Here is a 20,942-nt window from a genome sequence, read left to right as displayed (position 1 = left end):
CCTGTACTGCACAAAAACTGTACTGCACTGTAACAATTTCTTACAGTGCAGTACAGTTTTTGTGCTCTGGGTGGAGGCTGAATTACACTAGCTCAGGATTTGGTTCAAAGCACCGTTCCGCTAAAATAAGTTTAGTCAGCTCAGGGGCAGAAAATAATGCACAGACTCTTTTTTAGATTATTAGTGAACGTTTATTGTACAACAACCGCCACATAACTTATTATATGAATATAGAATGCATAGTGTATTCAATTCCTGTGATTAAAAGCACCCAACTGGAACCAAATCTTTCTTTTAATTTCATATTTTCTACAAACTCTACAGTCCTGTGCATTTGCTTATTTGCCTTGTTTGCTGATGGCACTGTAGCAAATATTGTTCAGTGGATAGTTTGCATAACATGAAAACTCAGTATATTACCTGGCATCCTGTTGGGAACATTAATGAATCATAGTATGAGATTAAGAGTGTGGTTACAATGACTAAAATTTTAACAAAAAGAACAAAGACTCAGGTTGTTAAGTGAGTTAAGGAAATAAATAGCTTACAAGGGGGAGAAAAGAAAGAAAATAGACGAATTTGCACAACTTACATGTCATTTTGTCATTGTATTTACAGACAGTATCACACAAATACTGTGAACACATCTAACTTTAACTCCATTAGGTTTTTTTAGCAGCTCTTCAGTGAGGACTACGCTCAGACACTGTCCTTGTCAAATTCACAGACAAAATACATGGTCGGGTGGCACGCCACATCAGTCCACTCTCCAGAGGCCACCATCTCAGCACAGTCCTCATCATCATAAGCGTTGTTGGGCTCTCCTTTTCTCCATTTGGTGAAAGTGGTCATAGGAGAGTGATCCACATAGGTGAAAACACCTTCTCGGTCCAGGTCGTGAATGCCAATGTAGACTCTGCTCAGGCCTGCGTCGGTAATGTACCCCGCAATGGCCGTGTTGGCTCCCTCATCCTTGGGCATGGCCAGGTGCCCTCCCCTCGTCTGACAGTAGACTTCAGCGTCGGAGTAGCGTTTCTCCTCCTTCACCAACAGATAGACTTTACTGTCTGTCTCTTTTATGCCAGCAACAGCTGCAGGGGAGGGCAGTGCTGAAAAATGAGCACTTGTATTTCTATAAATTTCACATTGACATGCCCAGCATTTGCAGTTCTTTGAGGATAACAAGTGAAGTAATTGCAAGGATACATGAAGTCAGACAAGAAGTGTCAAAGTGTTTTCAAAACACACAAATGCTTTCTTTTAAAGGAATGCTAAGTTCATACCATTTTTAATGAATCTGAGTTCAGAGGATAGCTGAGACACGAGAATGTCCATTTCTCCAATCATCTTTCTCATTGGTGTGCACTCACATGGAACACCTGATAAGGCAAAAATGTGGGGGATTACCACATCACTGTCATAATTCATTCTCACATTTCACCAAATGTGTCTTTTTAATCCTGCAACAGTCTGTTTGAGAAACTGAATAAGATGGTATAATATCTCACCTGGCTCTCCATTAGGGCCCCTTGGACCTGGATCCCCACTGTCTCCTTTTACCCCTGAGATATGAAATGTAAATATTCATAAAACATGAAATATACTATACATAATTAATTCCCAAACACATACATCCGAAGCACATTTGTACATTTTATAATGACCTTTCACTCCACTTGGGCCCACTTTTCCATAACGTCCCATCATTCCTTTCTGTCCTTTAAGCCCAGGTTGGCCTGAAAAAAAGTTTGAGTCACAGGGATATTAAAATAATAAAAAATAAAAAATCTCTTGTGCCAGATAAAATTTCTGCCCCTTAAAAGACCACAAATTTAACAAAAAAAAAAAAACAACTAAACCTCTCAAACCACTATTTACTTCCACTAAGGTGGGTTAATTAAAGTGACAAGTCTGTGTAATCTCCTTTTAAAAGTATGAGAACACCCTCCACTCCTCATTAAGGTCTTCAGTAAACACTTGTCCGCACTAGTGGATTCTGCAAATCATTTCTCCTCCAACCTCTCACCCTAATGTAAACACTTGTCCATCTGTGGATGGCCTGTTAGTGATGTAACAGCACATTATCAGCCCAAGTAATGCGATCTTTGCCCTAGTTCTTTTTTGTTTCAACTTAGTGGTAGTGGTGGAAAAAATGAGGAGACGCATAAGCTTGTGTGCATGGTAAATTTTTCCCCCGCTCGGAAAAAAAATGAGCTGCAGTCATCTTCCCTAGCTAAAAGTGCAAAAACTATACCAGTCTCTCCGGGAGGGCCAACTCTTCCCGGTCTCCCCGGTGCTCCTTTTTGTCCTTTCTCTCCTGGTTCCCCTTTTGCAGTGACAAGTCAGAAAAAAATAATTAGAAAATATGAAGACAGATTCTGTTTTTTTTTTTTTCATTTTGAATTATGTGTCTAAGAACTGCAATACCTTTGAGTCCAGGGACAAGGATCTGAACAGTGCAGGGCTCTTCTGCCAAATGCTGTCCATAAGATGTCTGTATAGGTAAAAAGCTCATCATCACAGACATTAGTAGCATTGGTAGTAACAGCTTCTCTCCTCTCATTCTTCTACATGGGCTGGTTAGAAGGCTATACTGGAGAAACAGGAGAAATTAAGAAAATATGAATGATTAAGAAATATTCACAAAATAGCGGAAGCTTGACTGCAGATATATCAACGAATACAGTATTTCAGAGTTGATATAATCGAAACAGGCCAGTGTACGTTTGAAGCCACAGATACCAGCATAATAATAAGGGAAAAAATGTTGTTTTGAACCAATTCATACTTGTGTACTAAAATAATTCAAGTATAGTATCATAAAAATATGGATGGCCTACCTGTAGAGGAACTTTCCAGACAGAAGGAAAACGTATTGCCAGCTTGCAAAGACTTCCAGGGGCTTTGAACAGTGGTGATCCTACAGAAACATTTCATGTTACTCCACAGGCACCACAGAATGTGCGTGATAGGACATTCATAAACAGTCCACAGATAAAGGCCAAAGCAGCTGGAGCTCCACAGATAATTGGCTGGGAAAGTAGTCAAGTGATCAACAGTGGAGGGGCCTGATAAATACACTGACTTAACTTCAAACTCTATCCAGTATTTAGAAAGGCAAAATAAAATTGTATTTTTAAATATTTTGAGAGAATGATTAATTTTTTTATTGGCCAGTATAACATTTATTACTGTATTAGCATTTCTTTTAACAAATGACATGGCTTACCTTAACATCACTACTTATGTAGTTGTATTATTGCATTGCCTGTGTTTCTGTTTGTGTGGGTTGCCTGAACTTTCTCTGCTTTTTCTGTATTAACGATATAAGAGTTCCAGTTCTCCTAATATATTTTTAGAGTCTGTGTGATTGAAAACAACTTTTTTTCTGTGCGCTCCCTAAAAATGAACTACATTTGTATAGTGCCGCACTGCATATCTGTCATCTTATACAATTTCTTTTTAATTAAAAATTAATGTAGCCTAAATGGATAGACACACACAAACAAGATTAATGGTACAACAGAGCAAAATATATACATGAAAGCACAGTATTTTGCTTTACAGAGCTTTACAGTGGAACATGCAAAGTTGTTTCCCAGGCCTCTTCAAAAAACTTCACTGAGGATTTATTTAGGGAATCCATTTTAACATCACGATTAGTTCTCACTCACATAACACTGAATTTAGTGTCAAATAAACATTATCTCTAAGTTGAGCTCAAGCGTGTGTGCTGCTGAGGAGCAAAAATACTGCTGAACGTGCCCTGAAGCCAACGTGAACAACACAGTAAATTTCTTCTACAATTTCTGTGGTTTGTTTTTGTTCCCATAGGAATTGACTCTTATCGTTTCTCTAAGACATGAATGCATTTTTTTTATGTAATACCATACCCAAGAGTCATTCCATATGAAGAAATTAGAAATTATGATTTTAAATTAATACTGTAGTTCACTATATTGGGCTTCTGTCACTTTCATTTCCCCAGAGTGTGCTGGTTCCTTGTGATGATCATCCCTCCAGTGTAGCTCTTCCCTGCTCTTTTCTCTTCTCTGCCTTCCTGTAAGAGAGTTATAATTGGTTTGGGATTTGGCTTTAGACAGATCTGTTTCTCACCAGTATGGCCACTTGATGGAGCCAATGTCCATGCAAGCACAAGAGGTGGACTTTGATATAAGGAAATGGTCTGTATTTGTACAGTTTCTTATCCCATTTTATTTTAAATTCATCAGTCAGTAGTACACTGACCCACAAATCATGTAATCAAAATTAAAAAAAAAAAAAAGAATTTTTCACACTCTAAAAAGACTGCAGTGCCAGCACACGATTTGTTACAGAAATGCAGTTGTTGTCTGTATGGTCTTTACCAGAGAGAAAAAAGGAATAATCAAATTGACAAAATAATTGGATCCATAGTTCCCAGTCATTATTGTATACCAGTTGGTGTTAGACCAGGAAAATGAAATATGTCAGTGTCCGATATGGTAAAATGGTCCTTGTCTTTGTTGTGTATAATTTAGGATGTCAGGCAACTGCTAAACTGGACTTTTAACTAAACAAAAATGTCATGTTAATGTTTACATGCTGTCATCTAATGTTGGTAATCAGATATGGTCCAATTCAGGAGTATCAGATGTCCTAATTAGATTTACAAACCCAGTGGCTGCTTTCAACGGTAGATTAGGTGTCTCCTTCAAAAATCCCCCCAAAAGTTTTAGATTACCTGCCTTTCAAATATTCATGACTCAAGGCCACATTTGCAGTCTTTTCATTGCAGCCAGTGAAGTATTCTGGTGCGTACTGAATTTATCATCTGACTCCAGGTTTGTGATGATTAAACACAAATTAATCAACACAAATTGTAAAAATAAGATCCCTCATATTCACACAGTTTTTTTTTCAAGTATTTCTTTTTTAATTATGTGTACTGTACCTTGTGCAAGCACAGAGTACCAGCTACGTGTTGATTTTTTTCTATTTCATCTCAATTTTGACCAGATGTTTAAAAAATAGATGTTAGTTCAATCAAACTCATGTATTTAAATGTCATAAAATGTCATATTATGTTCTCTGTGATGTTGCTGTGATGGTAAAAAAAAAGTGGTGAATTTGGAAATATGTGTGGGATACTAAAGATGTACATAACCGAACTATAGTACCATCACCATGTACATTTTTCCTTTGCGGTAAAGAAAAACTACCTGACACTGGATCTTACGAGCAGCCCTTAAACGCACCTTGAGTAGCGTACAGTCAGCGTGACGTCAGCTGTGCTCACCGGCAGGAGCGCGAGCACAGCCTGTCATCCAGACGGCCTGCCGCTGCTCCGTCCCGTCCTGTCTTGTCCTGTCCTGCTCCTGGAGGAGAGAAAGACCGAGAAAACTGGACTACATCTACAGATACATATCCGTATGAGGGACTTGTTACTGTCTCCTTGCACGTAAATTTTACTGTCTGAAGGATACGAGTCGTAAGTGTCCCCGCTTTTGTCCAACTTTTTTTTAAATGAAAAAGTCAGGGTCAGCAACAGCTTCATGTACTTTGTCTTATCTTATCTATACAGTAACAATGACGGAGTGACTGTAGTTGCTGTAGTCTTCTACCTACCAATAATTTTATCTGGTGAAAAACAAGCCTTACCTGCAGTGGTGTAGTATCAGACTCATTATGGCTTATTTATAAGGTGCTTAGTACCGTTAGTCGCTTTCTCTGCACAGAGGGTATAGATTTGTGTAAATTCACCTAATTATGAGGTTCTCTTGAACTGATTTTAAAAGCCACAGGAAGAACTTCTCTTTAACAAGTATGACATTATTATTGCTCTACTGTGTTATATCTAAAGTGTTCCTTTAGTATTAGCATTACATTTGGTTTTTGTTTTTTTTTTAACCCATAATCTATCACGTGTGACCATGTTTTTTGAAAGGTGCACCTCTGAGAGGGACCTGTGGGTACATGTCTCTTCATCCTGTTGCCCTTTAGTCGATATCCCATGCATTTTCCATGTCCCTTTTGCCTGGTAGGGAACAGGAAACAAGAAGCAGGAAACAAGAGGCGTGTTTGTGTGTCCTGCTTTGACTCAGCGCCCTAGTGTCCATTCATGTGTGTGTGTGAGTGTGTATGTTTTATGTGTATTGTTCTTGCTGTTTCACGGGACATGTGGCCCCCTTCTGATTTGCATTGCCGTACAAACTGAGCACTGAATTTTATTTTGTTAGGCTTCGATCTCACTTGAAGCATCTCACCTCTCTGTCTGGATTAGGGTCAAATACTAAGAGGATTTAAGGCTGCAGAGTCAAAGTTACTCATGAGGAACTGGTCTCAGTTTTGTTGAGAGCAGTGAGTGATGCCTTTGCTTTGTGGTGTAGACTCTTAGGTCCAAGGCCATCTCCCTAAGTGATATTCCAGATTGTTTGGAGGTTTGCTTTGAAAATAGCACGTGTACACAGTGCTCTGTACGTTGAAGACGTGTTGTGTATGGAGCCATGTTTGCAGCAGTCTAGCGTAGACAGCATGCTCTTGGTGTATGTTAAACAAGCATTTTGTCCTTACTAATGATTATATCTATTTTTAGAGCAAGATGTGTGCTATCATGTGGGCTTTTGTTGTTCATGTGGATTTGAGCTAAGAGTATTTCCTGTGTGGGTATGCTGTAATTAAACTACAAGTAGGAAACTGTGAGAAAACGTCTCTTTTTTTTTATCGGTCATCAAACAAAGACCCCACCAGCCTTGATCTCACACTTGAAGGCTGAAGATAACAGACTGGGAAAGTAATCTTATCCTCCCTCTTTCTAGTGTATTTGGAGCAAGTCTTGCTTACATCTATGTTTGGATGTGGTTTGAATACAGGAGTATACTGTGTACGTTCACCATTAACAGTCCTACAGTTTTAGTGTTTGATAGTCAAATGAGTATCACTGCAGATTTACATATGCTAACAAGGTGGACACAGTCCAAGTTTCTGAAAGTTACAGATAGAGCCTTTTCATTTGTTGCAGTCAATTCTAGTCATTGTTGTAGAATCAGATTTGTGTATTGACCTCTACTGACAGTACACTACACCTTATCAGTGTGAGGACAATTCATTGGCTCTGCTTTCCATAACCAACAGAGAGGTTCAAGAAACTTCAAGTTCAAATTTTGCTATTATGGAACAGCAGCCATGCATGAACTTTACCTCTCAATGAACTGTTTGAGTTCTTTTTGCTCTGGTTTTGGCCTTGATGGTGGATCGGTGCTTTGATGTGAAATATCTTCCTCTTGCTTGGCTGTTGGCCTACATAGGGCAAAAGAAGGCATCCGGTGTAAACAGAAGATTACTGCTCTAATAATAGGTTGGCCATATAACAATAATTTGAGACAACAACACACCATTTGTCTTAACTTATGTTCACTTTCTGTGGAAGCACTTTTTATCTCTTATTTGCACTTTATAATCACGCCATAAAAGACAGTTTCATTTAGATGCAAAGCAGGTTGTCATTCATTTATATTAACATAATAAAGTATTAATACATTCTTGTATTTGGTTGTTTTTCAGTAGCTGTATTATACAGGCATTCTCCAAGTTTAAGTGCTTGTCACCTTGGATGAAGAAGTAATAACAATGTCATGAATAATATCTCACAGAAAATGGTGAATAGTACAAGATCCTTGTTATCTTGCTTAACATGGGATTAAAAGAAAGTAAATGGAGGTGTTCACTATAGGTTACCACCTTCAGTCTGTACATGGGTTGGATCCAACATTGTGCTGATTTCATGTACCTGTTGAACTTTGAGTCCTCGGTGAAGGCTGCATCAGCAGTTTCCAGCACCTATCCTCTCCGACATTAGACCTCAATCCTGGAAGCTAATTGGATACTCAAGCATAACGTCAGCACTTTTTCTTTGAAGAACTGTGTGGTTGTAGGATTAACTGTCAGGAACTGTTAATGAGACACACATGAAAACCCGGCTTTTTCATTTGACTGAAAATGTTTTGAGATTGTCAACATAAGAAACTGCCTGCTGTCAAATAGAGCATAATGTCTTACAGTTCTATTATATAGCTGAAGCTGTGAGTTTTAGCAAAAACAACAGTGCTTAAAATACCCATCCTGCAATATATTTTTCCTCTCTTAGACTTCCAAATCATGCCAAAAACCAAAATGAAGAAGATTGTTGTACCTTCTTTCCTTCAAGTGATTGAAGTCATCTATATGTGACTTAAAATAACAACAATCAACTTTTGGCTTTAAAAATGGGCTAACTGTGTACAAGTGCTTAAGTGGATAACAGTATGTAGAGACTACTTTGCTAATCCCCATAATTGTACTGACTTAAGCAAGTAATGACTAGTATGGACAGAGAGTACACCCCAAAATTTCATTTTAGTGGGCTTAGCTACTTCAGCTCAGATGTTACATGGTCCAAATATAGACTGACAGACCTGAGATGCTCCAGATAGGATTGTTTGGCAGGGAAGTTTATGTCAGGTCACTTGGGGCAACGTTGCCCTCACTTGGGCTTGCAGGAGTCCCTCAGGAGACAACATGGGTTCGTGTTCCAGTGGGAAATCCTCTCTTACGAGATCAGTAGGAGGAATAACGGGGTAATGGACAGCAAATCGGACAGCATCAATGACATCATGCTAATGACTGTAGATCAATTTGGTCATGAATTCATTCTCATTTTTTGACTCTATCAGTCAAACCCGAGCTAATTTCATATTAGTCTCCAAGTCAAGTAAAAGATAATGTTTATAGCAAAATATTGTTGCTTTAAAAGCTTTTAATGCCTTGTAGAGTTTAGCAGTTGCTATGATTAGGTGGTCAAAAAAGTAAATGTTGACAAAAACAGCAACACTGCCAAAGTTTTCACAGTCTAGAAATTAGCAATGCTGACATCATTTTTTTATCACCTATGCAGCTGTGAAGTGAAATGCATATTGTGTACAAGCCTTAGGGAACAAGCAAAAGGAGCAACTTTGAGGCAGGTTCAGTATGTTTGAAGTACTTCAGGAAAAAAATGCAAAACGTGCTTTGCATATTTATTTTAAGCCACATATGCGTTTTCATTTATTTAAATTGCCTCTCTTCCACATTCTGTCTCCTTCCTTCTCCCAGTTGTGTAACCGTGCTGACTGGAGGTGAGCCATGGAGGATGGGAAGCCAGTATGGGCGCCCCACCCCACCGACGGGTTCCAGCTGGGCACGATCGTTGACATAGGAGCCGACACGCTCACCATAGAACCACTGAACCAGAAGGGCAAGGTGGGTCATCACACACAAACACACACCTTAGCTTTCCATTTACAAACAAAGTCCAGCTGAGAAATGGGTGAGTGGCTGAGGTAGTTGCAGTGCTGGTGCTTGTTTTCCTTTCACATGTCTCTGCAGGTTGACGTGAACATTGCACATTCACTGATTAGGCCTCAGAAATTGGTTGCTGTTTGCCTTAATCCCAGGAGGGTTTTGCAAAGCAGTGTAAAAGAAAAAGTTAGATCTTCTGTAATTTGATTTGCTGTCTGTCTTAAGTGCGATTTCGTCTAGAAAGGCGTTAGTACAACAATGTGTAAAATGTGAGAAACATGAGAGACCACATGTACAGTGGCATGAATAAATAAAGAGAGCAGCAGCAGGTGTGCTGATAGTGTTGCCTAGAGGGAGGGCTGCTCATTAGGAGGTAAAGGCCACCTGTTACACCTGAGCTGTCACGTGTGCCCAGCAAGCAGGCGTCTGATGTTTACAACAGACATGCACTGTAGCAGTGGGCTCTGCATTTGTTATGTTTGAAGTGTTCTCATAACAGCTAGTGTATAGACCTTTCCGGTGTCAGACATTTTGACTTGTTGTACTAACAAAAGCACAGGTGTATCTAATAACATTCCATTCAAGTGCACCAGTATGCCATGACAGCGTGACATTGCACCTGCATGCACAATAATAGGACCCTGAATCTGAAGCAGCCAAATGGAATTCAGCCATAATTTATTTTATTATATACACCTCTGCTTTCCCCTTCTCTGACATGTCAAAATGTCTCCTGTCTCCTCTTCAAGTGTGCCAGAAAGCAATTCCAGGGAGTTAGCATGCTCAATACCAGGGCCCTCGTACAGGCACTGTACCAGGGTCAGATAACTGCATAATATTAAGACTGTGTGCGCCACTAAATGACTGACAAAGATAAAAATTTGTGATAAAAAAGGTGTACTGCACTCGGCGTCTGAAGTGAACCTCAGTGGAAAAGCTTTGAATGATTATTATCAGTTTATGGGCCATTGTAAGGGAGAACTCTGTTCCATTCAGTGAGGGAATGAAAGGCCCATTGAGTGTCTTTTTACTGCAGTGCTGAACTCATTAGGGCCTCAGCTCTGTACATGGCCCTCAGCCTGGCTGCCTCTTCTTCTTTGTCAATTTTATTGGTTAGACATTTTTCACATGGTTGTTATTATAAATGGGCATGTCCAGATTGAGCCAAGGTACTGTAGCAGGCACACAAAGCAGATTCTGTTTATGATTACAGGCTGCTAGTGGTAGTAAACCATGCATCATGGCTCAGACTGGGTCACACACACACACACACACACACACACACACAAATGTGTAATAAATATGTAAATGGAGGAAAAGACAAACATATTGATAAGTGCTGTAGGGAATAACCAGACACAGTCATTGTTCTGCTTTAATCAAGTCACTCATTGCCTTGTTCAGGCGCACCATCAGTAAATATTTGGGCTTGTTTAAATGCTGGGGTTTGGTTATTTTTAATAATACCTTAATTTGATTGGTTCCCACAAGCACCACATCATCTCTTCTACACCACACACGGGCCGCATGCCACACACACTCACTTAGTCGCTCAGGTGTTCAGATCCTGTTGCTCTCCCACCAAATTATTCATTATCCTGCCATGTCTCCCCTTGTTTCTCTCACAGCCGGCTTGTTCCATTGAGTTTATTTCCATTAACTCAGACTGTACAATAGAGTGAGAATATCAGTAACTAATTTAGCTTGGGAACATGTGGCACCAAACATCATTACTGTGATCTTTAAGCATGATGAATGATTCATGTTTATGCATGCTTGCTTAGCTTTTCATGATGTCTCCCTTTTATAGGATGCTAATAAAATTTGTTTTGTGTCATAAGCTTTTCACAGAACAATAAGTAAACAATAAATAATCTTGTATTTAAAGTTGGCAGGGATTCATAGAGACAGTGCAACTTGTAGCATGTCTGACTGTCCCTGTTTGTGTTACAGACCTTTCTTGCTCCAATGAGCCAAGTCTTCCCAGCAGAGGATGATGTCAACAAGCACGTAGATGACAACTGTAAGTTAACACAACATGCAGTTACTTGTTAAGTCATGCTTTTGCAATCATTTTTTTAAAATGTTGTTGTTCCTAACAGTGGCTAATTTCCAAGAAATCATTTCTTTTTTTTTTTCATTTGTTCCTGTTTTCAGGTTCCCTTATGTACTTGAATGAAGCCACACTTCTCAACAATGTTAGAGTGCGGTACAGTAAAGATCACATTTATGTACGTGCTCTTCTTATCCTTTACTTGTCTGCATTAGTGTTTGTTTAAATCCTTTATATATGCTCTAGCAATGGCTTAAAGCCATTACTATCCAGTTGCATCATAAGGAGATTCAGTAACAAGTTAGAGGACAGAAGGAGAGAGGATCCCTATCCTTATATCCCTGGGGGAAAAGTACCAGGTGGTAAAGAGGGATGGGAAGCTAGCATAGGATCACAAAGTCAGCCTGGCAAACCCAATCCTGATCCCAGACACTCACTTAGGAAATGAGGGACAGGTGGTAGATGGGAAAAGAAAGACAGGGAAACAAGTTAAGTCGCGTCTCATCTGCCTTCACTGGGCTCATTTTCACCTCTTTAGTCTCATCATTCAATAATTTATATGTATTTTTGCACTTTCTGTGAGAGACTCTAACAATACTTGCGTTTATATTTCTTACAGACTTATGTGGCCAATATCTTGATAGCTGTGAATCCTTATTATGACATCCCCAAACTGTACGGCCCTGAGGCCATCAAGTCGTACCAGGGGAAGTCACTGGGCACTCTGCCACCGCATGTTTATGCTATAGGTAAGAGGCGATAACGTGCACTAAACTATATGACTACAAGCTCAAGTAATAATACTATAGTATAAGTATAACATTTATAGTTGAAACACATGACTTTTTAAAGTTGATGAAATACTGCATGTTTACTTTCTAAAGAGGCATTGGTGTTATCTTTAATTAACCATTACCAGAAGTAAATGGAAACATCATTTTTTAGTTTATAAAGGATCAGAGGTGCTAATAATGCAGGAACAGTACAGTTCATTTAGCTTGGACAGTCATTTTCTGTGCCGTTCTTTTGAAGAATCCTCCTTAGCACCTGTGACATTGTAATTCATCATAACAGCTGCACTTTCTTTTCAATTCATCCTTGCATTATACATAATTTGGTCCCTAATTACACTAGAGAGTTGAGTAATCTGTGATATTTTTCCCTTTCAGCCGACAAAGCCTACAGGGACATGAAGGTTCTAAAGATGAGCCAGTCCATCATAGTTTCTGGTGAATCTGGTGCTGGAAAGACTGAAAACACCAAGTTTGTTCTCAGGTATGAACTTCCGTGAATTATGCTGCATCATATGCCCCTTCTCCACTTCACTCTCACCTTCAGTCCCAAAGTCATGGTGCAAATGAAAATTCCCCCTCTCTCCTTTCAAACCAAGATACTTCACCCCAGATTGAGAGCCAATTATAGTACCTTGCAAACCTCCCACTAGCCATATGGCTAGCAGTCATAGCTACTTTTTCAGAGAAAGCTGCTGTAGTAATCATTAAAATGCATAAACTGTGGATTTGATTTTTGTGTGACTGTCTTTATGTCTGTTGTTTTCATTCAAACTGTATTTATTTCATCCCTATACTATAGATATCTGACCACAACATACGGAAGTGGTCAAGATATTGACGAGAGAATTGTAGAAGGTAATATATTAACAAAATAAAAACTTCTGTATGAACGTCGTATTTTGGGGTGGTTTGATCCTGATACTGTTTTTCCGACTCAGCAAATCCCCTTCTGGAGGCTTTTGGAAATGCAAAAACAGTCCGGAATAACAACAGTAGTCGCTTCGGGAAGTTTGTGGAAATCCACTTCAATAACAAGGTAATGGAAGGACCACTAATGGTCTACACTGATGTATAATTTTCTGTGTTTTTGACACTTGACTTTTGTTTTACCAGAATGCAGTTGTGGGTGGATTTGTCTCCCATTACTTGTTAGAGAAGTCCAGGATCTGCATGCAAAGTAATGACGAGAGGAACTACCACATCTTCTACAGGCTGTGTGCTGGGGCATCTGAGGACATCAAGAAGAAGCTACACCTGGACTCTCCAGACAGCTTCAGGGTCGGTGGGCTTACATGGACACACATGATGCAGTATTGTGACCTAAGATAAAATTAATTCAGTTTCAGTGGTGTCAGTCCACATTGAAATAAAACTGAGGAGTAGTTGTTTTCTTAATGTAATTAAACAGACTTTACAGTTTTTTCTCAGTATTTTGTAGCAGGCATGCGTTGACAATTCTGTGGAAGCCCACTAGGTGTCACTTGTTTTTAGTGATGTCTTGACACAGGGTGCTCCCAAACGAAATCAAACTCCTCTCAGTAACAAAATGTTTCACAATTGAATTCTGCCCTGTATGCAATGCAATTATCAACTCAGCTGGGGCGAAGTCAGAGTGCATAAAGGTGTTTGTCCCAGCCGTTATTCTCTTCTACATGCTCTACAAAACAACGCTTAACGCAACAACAAGCAGCTCAAGCTGTTCCTTCAGATGTTTATCATAGTGTCATTATATCAGGTCCCTGAGGTGACACCCACATCAACAGAGGCAATTACTTAATGCAGTTCACTACTAGTCAGCTGTGGACCAATATTGGAAGACACCAGAGTAAATCTTATAGATGCTGGAAATCAATGCAAATATCCCCAGTTTTTTATATATACACACACACACACACACACACACACACACACACACACACACACACACACACACACACAGTGTCTGAATTTAATTGATCAAATTACCAATTATGTTTAAATGTTTTCTGTGATGATTTTTCTCCGTTGCAGTACCTGAACCGAGGATGCACCAGATACTTTGCCAGTAAGGACTCTGATAAACAAATCATGCAGAATCGCAAGAGTCCCGAGGTAAAGTCACGTTCTGTTCTGGTTTAATCAGTCTCAAACAATACATGATTATTTTTGAGACTTGGGTTAAATTTACCTACCGTGTGGTATTTTATCCCAAGAAACAAAAGCAGAAAATGTATTGTAATACTATTGAATTCTTTCCTTTACAATAAATCATGCATTCTTTTCCCCAACAACAAGAGTATAGTTAAGAAAATCTGCTGCAAAGGTGAAATGATATGCAGAAACTGGTCAATTGCAATATTTTATGCTGAGAAATTAGTTCAGGCCTGTGTATTTGATGAATTATGTACGACATGAAAAAGAGCCAGTGCCTCGTTGAGTTGCGTTGCAAAGCCTGCAGGAGAAGTGTAATTAATATCATGAAACAATTAGAAGAATAAGTGCGACAGGTTGCTCTCTCAGGGACTAATTATACATGTTCATCTCACTTCTTGTTTTCTAAGATGGAATAATATCTTCTTTTATGCTAATCGAGGTTTCAGGTGAAATAGTGATAAACAAACGAGGTTTTTTAAGTTCTTTGTTAATGGATTTAATTGGTTTGTTTAGTCAAGTACATTAAAAGAAGTGCTATGATTGAAACTTATTTTACCTTAAAGACCTATGACAACCTCTAGTGTTATTAAAATGTTACTAATTAAGTCATTGTACATCTGTCTGTCCTGCCACATGTCTCTATTACTGTATATAGGACAATAAGGTGATGTTTCTTCTCTTATCAGGGCTTTGTGCTCCCTACTCTTTTTCCTGTGTTCTTCCTGAAGTAAACACTGAGACTTTCATGCTGTTTGTAGTGCATGCTTCCTCTTTGTCTGCATGTGTCTGCCAGGATTGGGGGGTGGGCTTTTTGTTGCTGGGTGTTGCTTAGACAGAAAAATGCAAAGGATGTTTGCTTATTCAGCTTTTATTCAGTCGTACTGTACAATGCAGGGCTGCACAATTATTGTATATTTTCCTTAGTCACAATCAATATTTGTTAAAGATTAACGTTTTATTTTGCAGACATGGACAATTAAAGTATTTAACTCCCATCAATACAATAATGTGAAATGCCTCTTACATTACAGTATGATCAAGAGAATACATTCATGCATAATTGTGCAGCCCTTGTCTTTGCCCTTGACATTTTCTTACTGTATGGTGTTTCTGCTTTCATCATTCCTGAGATATTACACAATTTTGGATTGGTTCTGTCTTTAGAAGTATAAATACATTAGTTGTCAGTACATTTGGAGATAAGGCTAATGTAGCAGAGCAGTCTTAGTGTATAAGACGGTGTGCTCACTGTTTGCTGCTGGTGGAGGCTCCTCTAACACATTGCTGTGAAATACTTTTGGTTTGTTCTTCTCTAACGTGTGGCTTTTATAGTTTAGTGTGGGCTGTTGGTTCACTTCCTGCTCAGTTCAGAATCAGATTTACTCAATACTTGAGGACAACTGAAATGAAACTTTTGAACTGAATTAAACTTTTAAAATAAAGAACACAGATTGATATTCACAGATTGCATCTTTTTTGAGTAAATCGTGATTAGAATTGGGCTCTTACACACTGCCTGTTTCTCTGCTGTTTCTAACTCTCTCATATCTTTTGCAGCACCTAAAGATCGGTGCTCTGAAGGACCCTCTTCTTGACGACCAGGGCGACTTCAACAGGATGTGTGTGGCCATGAAGAAAATTGGTCTGGATGACACAGAGAAGCTAGACCTTTTCAGGGTGGTTGCTGGTGTTTTGCACCTGGGCAACATTGACTTTGAAGAAACAGGGAGCTCCTCAGGTGAGGCAGATGCTGTGATTAAAATATTTTACAGTTTACAACAGGATAATCTGTGAGATTATCAGTATTTTGGTACTGGCAACACATTTCTTGAGAACTTGCATTGCTGGGGTATTTTTTAGTGCATTTTTGTCCAGTAGTCAGAGGTTCCCTGATTGGAATACCAAGTTGGTATCAATTAGCTTTTACAATAAATGTTGACACAGTTCTGTGTTTTTTAAGACCAGACCTACAGTTTGTCTTTATCGTTATAATTCAGAAATAAAAGTATATCTTGCACATTGTTCAGAACATCAAACTGTAGGTGGAGATTTTTAAGGATTATTTGTCTTATTGTGTGTTTCAGGTGGTTGTGTCTTAAAAAATCAGTCAGGCCAGACTCTGGAGTACTGCGCTGATCTGCTCGGTCTGGACCGGGACGATCTCCGTGTCAGCCTCACAACAAGAGTCATGCTCACAACAGCAGGGGGCGCCAAAGGAACAGTTATCAAGTAAGAACAGTACAGTTCAGCTTTGAGCTCTGAAACTCTTTGCAACTTCTTTTGGTAATGTTTTTATTAAAAAAAAAAAAAAAAATTCTCTTAAGTTTTAAAGCAGCCACTGCCATTGTTTACTGACAAAAAAAATCAACTGAACTGAACTGAGTGAAGGCAGTGAGTTCGTGATAGATCTATAAATAGCTAATAATCCTCAGACAGAGATTAACCAACTGGAATTTAATCAACACAGGCACTGGATAGGCAGTTGTTGCTGTACTTATCAGTACAAGCTTGCAAAGTATTAAGATGTCTTTATTGTGCAAGACAATGGGATTAAATCCTGACACTGAGTTAAGCCTGTTACTCTATAGTCTTAATGTAAGAGAGTATATAATGGATCTAATTACTTTATATGCAAGAAAGAGCTCTGTGAGAATCTGTCTCAAACACCACTGTTTAGCTGCCCATCTTCAGTGTGACACTGTAAAACAAAAGCAGATGCGACTTTTGGGTTTTTATGCTTAAGTAAACTCTACTTCTCCATGATTGTGTGGTGTTTTCTTGCAGGTTAGAAAAAAAACATGTTCAGATGAGAATATGGTGCGATACTGGCACTGCTACTGTGTACTTTGGTGGTGATGTGGTGTTTGAGTGACGGGGCCAGCTTTGGTAGATTAATATTTCAGGAAGGCCAGATGCTGGCCTGGCCTGGAAGTGTTTTCTCCACATAAATAATGCAACTTATATCTGACAAGGCAGGCGTGCATGGCTTCAGTACAGTAAAGGTCCAGTGTCTGGGGGAGCAGGTGGAGCTAAGGGGTCCTGGCTTTGTCATTAAGCCCCAGACAGATCCACTGTACCCCTGGGAGGTTGAGGGTAACAGAGGGGGTGGTGGACGTGATGGTATCAGGGATGACTGAGTGTCTAACTAATGTGCATATGAAACATTGCAGCTGATAAAAATGCCCGTCACTGAGATTATTTGTAAGGATCTCATGTGTTTTCTAAGCCTTATTGCATTTAACTCATGGAGTAGTGAATCAAAAATAAAAGCTAGCTTACTCTCTACTGAGAGGTATGGTAAGTGGACTACTCCTGTTTGTAATGGATGAGGGTTTTTCTTCTTATGGGGACTGAGTGGGTGGAATATCAAAAGGAAGAAAGTGGGTAAAAAGCTATCATAGCAAAAACAGACATTACAATTTTAAATTCACCTTCTTCCCAGCTGGGACAGCTGAGTTGAACTCTAGGCCACAGTGGAACTGCACTTTGCCCATATGTCAACCCCTCTAAATATTTAAAAATAAATGCTGCTGAAATGTCATTAGAGAGCCCAGAAGAGTTCAGAGTTCATATTTTAGTTTTCATACGTTGTCTTTGTCTTTGAAACCTTAATTTTAAAACAATCACTTTGCTTGACTATAAAAATCTGAAGGGGAATTGGCACTACACAGCAAAACGTGTCACATTAATGCAGCTAGACCTTTACTGCTGCACGAAAATTGGGTTGATTTTAAAAAATAAATAAATAAAATAAAATAAAAGACAAGGTTTTAATAAGAGACTTGTATGTCCCAGTTTCGGACTCTCTCACTGCCCCACTTTGTGTGTCCCTCCAGGGTGCCTCTAAAGGTGGAACAAGCAAACAATGCCCGCGATGCCCTGGCCAAGGCAGTGTACAGCCGTCTCTTTGATCATGTGGTGAAACGAGTAAACCAGTGTTTCCCTTTCGAGTCTTCCTCCAACTTCATCGGGGTGCTGGACATCGCTGGGTTTGGTAATAAAACGTAGTGCAATGTGTGGATTTAGCCCAACATAACTGAGAATATAAAGGACAAATTGAAAATTTGCAACTTACAGATGTTCTGCAATTTGTAGTTGTCTCAGTGGCAATTTTTTTTTCCATTGTGTTGTTTAGATTCAGACTAAAGAGACATTTGTCTGTACAGCATGTTTCTTAATATAAGTACCCAATTGCGTACACATACTTCATTACCAGGGCCCTTGCTTGAGAATTATTTTCCATCGCTGCCATAATTAACACAGGCTTTGCAAAAATTTTCATTAGAATTAATTGAAATATATGTATTTTCTGCTTCCTCTGTTTTTTTCCTCCTCTCAGAGTATTTTGAGCATAACAGCTTTGAGCAGTTCTGCATCAATTACTGCAACGAGAAACTGCAGCAGTTCTTCAACGAGCGTATTCTCAAAGAGGTGGGTGAGCAGTGTGTGGATTAAGGTGATTTGGTGTGGTTTACTTCTGTTATCCTGGGAAACCTGCCATGTCATGTCACTCACAAGCCAAACTTACTGACTCGCTCACAAGCCAGAAGGAAGTGGCTGGCACACTCAGCTGCTCAGCCTTTCTCTCTCTCTCTCTCTCTGTATATTTTCCCTACATCTCTCCTGTGCGCTATCTCATTAGAATGCTAATTTCTCAAGGGACATGATGAGGCTTGTTTCTCTCCTGTGATCTCTTAACGTTATTCTCTTCCAAGGTTTCCAATTAATGTGCCACAATTCTAGTTTAAGCCTCTTTCTCATTATCTGAATCGTGTGTTGTTGGTTTGATGTTTTTTTGTTTGTTTTTTTGAGGTGGATGAAACCACTCAGGAACTAATCTAGACTAAAACTAAAAATTTCATCAGACCATTTTCAAAATGCTTGGTCCAGTGTTGATTTTTGACTGATTTGGTGTCTTTTGTCATGTCTGTGCAGGAGCAAGAACTGTATCAAAGGGAAGGGCTGGGAGTGAATGAGGTGCATTATGTTGACAATCAGGACTGCATAGGTAAGTTCCTCTGTGACATCTTAACTCCCAACACCCTGTTGGCCCTCAGACAGTGTGCCTTGATTATGTTTTTCTTTACTTCCCTGTATGGACAGTCGCTTTTTAAAAGTTCACGATTTGTCTGAAAAATGTTATTGCTGAAATTGAAAAAGTTTCTAGGCAATACGCTGTACAAAATAAAAGAAATATGCAATACAGGACTTTGAATATATCTCCTTCTAAAGCTGATAAGATGACTGACTTGAACTGGTTTCAGATGATCAAAGTCAAAGACATATGTGTGTAGGAGTATGTGTATTGAGATCTACATGTGTCTTGTAACTTGGGTGATCTTTGGAAGTAAAACACAAATTGTGCTGACATAGATGCGGTCGTCCGTGGAGCCCACACACCGCAAATGCTCTGAGGTTGGTTCAAGTGTAACACCAGCTCACCCACATGGAATTCATTTGGGCCATTCCTTTTCCTCTGGGCTACACGTCAGAGCAGCGAAAATACACCTGTCAGGGGGACAAAAATACCCGAGTTCTCATTATCCAAGAAGCTGGCATATCCATATGTCCGGAGGGAGCGAGCATGATGTGTATTTGTGGGTTTTATTGGCCCTTTTGTGCTACGAGAAGCCAGAGAAATGCTACCCCCTTGTTTTTGTTTATCTCCGTCCTTGAATGAATCCTCAAATCAATGGGATGAAGTAGCCAGTGTATCAAGGTGAAGAAGTTTGATTTGTATTTCAAAGGCTGTGATTATTCAGGTGCGAGGTTAACTGACAACCGTGAATAACATTTATGACTTGCAAATGACCGTTTTGGGTTGGCCATTAATTCACTCATCAATCTTCAGGATTTATGCACAGGTGCTTGTTCATGCAAATGTTTTTTTTTTCTGAGGTCCTTGGCTATTAGATTATATTCCAAACGCAGCATGCCGTATGAATAATTCAGATATATGGCTAAATGAGCATCCTGATGAACATGTTTTGTGCTTTGAATATTCACATCCAGAAACAGTAAACAGTGGAAATTTCCAATAAATCTAATTTTCAGACACTGAATGTTAAGTGAGTTTGTTACTTCTGTATTATAATGCCCGCTGTGATTCCCACCTCACCTCCTACTTAAGCACTTTAGCAGAGATTCATGGGTTTTGTTGTTGTCTCTAAAAATGTTTGTATGCATTTGATGAAACTTATTATAAATATTACCAATTTGGACAAGATAAGATGAAGTGTATGTACTAGAGCAGAACAAAAACAGAAATCAGATTAATATTTGTTGTTTCCAGACCTAGTGGAAGCAAAGCTGGTGGGAATCCTGGATATTCTGGATGAAGAGAACCGGCTTCCTCAGCCCAGCGACCAACACTTCACACTGGCTGTTCACAGCAAACATAAAGACCACTTCAGGCTGACGGTCAGATTTCTTAGCTGTGCTCTATTTCCCTCACCCTCCCTCTCTCTCCTCTTCCACTGTTTTTCTTATTCTCTCGCTCCTTTTGTCTTTTCTTTCTCTCCCTTATTCTGCTATTATTCTCCTTCTTTGTATATTAAGCTCTTTTGTGACACCAGGGAGCAATGTAACTGCACAATGGCTCTGCCATTGTGGTCATTTTTAGTCTGCCTGTTTGTTACAGCAGTTTTGTGAATGACGCACACTCCCAC

The 20,942-nt window shown here is 39.3% G+C and overlaps 2 protein-coding genes across 3 annotated transcripts in view; one reads left to right on the top strand and one right to left on the bottom strand.

The window, feature by feature from the left end:
- Positions 1-205: 205 nt before the first annotated feature.
- On the bottom strand, positions 206-2,953 carry colec11 (collectin sub-family member 11). 2 transcript variants are annotated; one of them, XM_041060922.1, is made up of 7 exons: positions 2,841-2,953; positions 2,428-2,593; positions 2,255-2,326; positions 1,665-1,736; positions 1,509-1,562; positions 1,284-1,379; positions 206-1,109 (listed from the first exon to the last, which is right to left on the bottom strand). In XM_041060922.1, exons 2-7 carry the CDS (start codon positions 2,561-2,563, stop codon positions 700-702), a joined length of 840 nt encoding a protein of 279 aa, XP_040916856.1. In that variant the 5' UTR covers positions 2,564-2,593; positions 2,841-2,953; the 3' UTR covers positions 206-699. The 2 variants fall into 2 exon arrangements, with proteins under 2 accessions (XP_040916856.1, XP_040916857.1); XM_041060923.1 differs by having other exon boundaries at positions 206-1,091.
- Positions 2,954-5,317: 2,364 nt separating this feature from the next.
- Positions 5,318-20,942, top strand: part of myo6b (myosin VIb) — a 33,170-nt gene continuing 17,545 nt past the window's right edge. Inside the window, exons 1-17 of the mRNA XM_041061188.1 lie at positions 5,318-5,470; positions 9,109-9,255; positions 11,248-11,317; positions 11,452-11,525; positions 11,967-12,096; positions 12,517-12,622; positions 12,941-12,996; positions 13,080-13,177; positions 13,255-13,419; positions 14,152-14,232; positions 14,930-14,938; positions 15,832-16,012; positions 16,359-16,503; positions 18,111-18,268; positions 18,614-18,705; positions 19,210-19,282; positions 20,567-20,694. Of these exons, the coding sequence (XP_040917122.1) occupies positions 9,139-9,255; positions 11,248-11,317; positions 11,452-11,525; positions 11,967-12,096; positions 12,517-12,622; positions 12,941-12,996; positions 13,080-13,177; positions 13,255-13,419; positions 14,152-14,232; positions 14,930-14,938; positions 15,832-16,012; positions 16,359-16,503; positions 18,111-18,268; positions 18,614-18,705; positions 19,210-19,282; positions 20,567-20,694 (1,683 nt within the window). The 5' untranslated portion in view covers positions 5,318-5,470; positions 9,109-9,138. The remainder of the gene's footprint in view (positions 5,471-9,108; positions 9,256-11,247; positions 11,318-11,451; positions 11,526-11,966; positions 12,097-12,516; positions 12,623-12,940; positions 12,997-13,079; positions 13,178-13,254; positions 13,420-14,151; positions 14,233-14,929; positions 14,939-15,831; positions 16,013-16,358; positions 16,504-18,110; positions 18,269-18,613; positions 18,706-19,209; positions 19,283-20,566; positions 20,695-20,942) is intronic.

Source organism: Toxotes jaculatrix, chromosome 17, assembly GCF_017976425.1.
Source record: "Toxotes jaculatrix isolate fToxJac2 chromosome 17, fToxJac2.pri, whole genome shotgun sequence".
Taxonomy (NCBI): domain Eukaryota; kingdom Metazoa; phylum Chordata; class Actinopteri; family Toxotidae; genus Toxotes; species Toxotes jaculatrix.
This window is presented reverse-complemented; position numbering and strand designations above follow the sequence as displayed.

Excerpts from the sequence above, each read along its gene's own strand:
- colec11 (XM_041060922.1), bottom strand. The coding sequence starts at position 2,563 with ATGAGAGGAGAGAAGCTGTTACTACCAATGCTACTAATGTCTGTGATG. Across the intron at positions 1,380-1,508 it reads GGGCCCTAATGGAGAGCCAG|GTGTTCCATGTGAGTGCACA; the intron begins GTGAGATATTAT and ends TTGCCTTATCAG. Across the intron at positions 1,110-1,283 it reads ACTCAGATTCATTAAAAATG|CACTGCCCTCCCCTGCAGCT; the intron begins GTATGAACTTAG and ends CTCATTTTTCAG.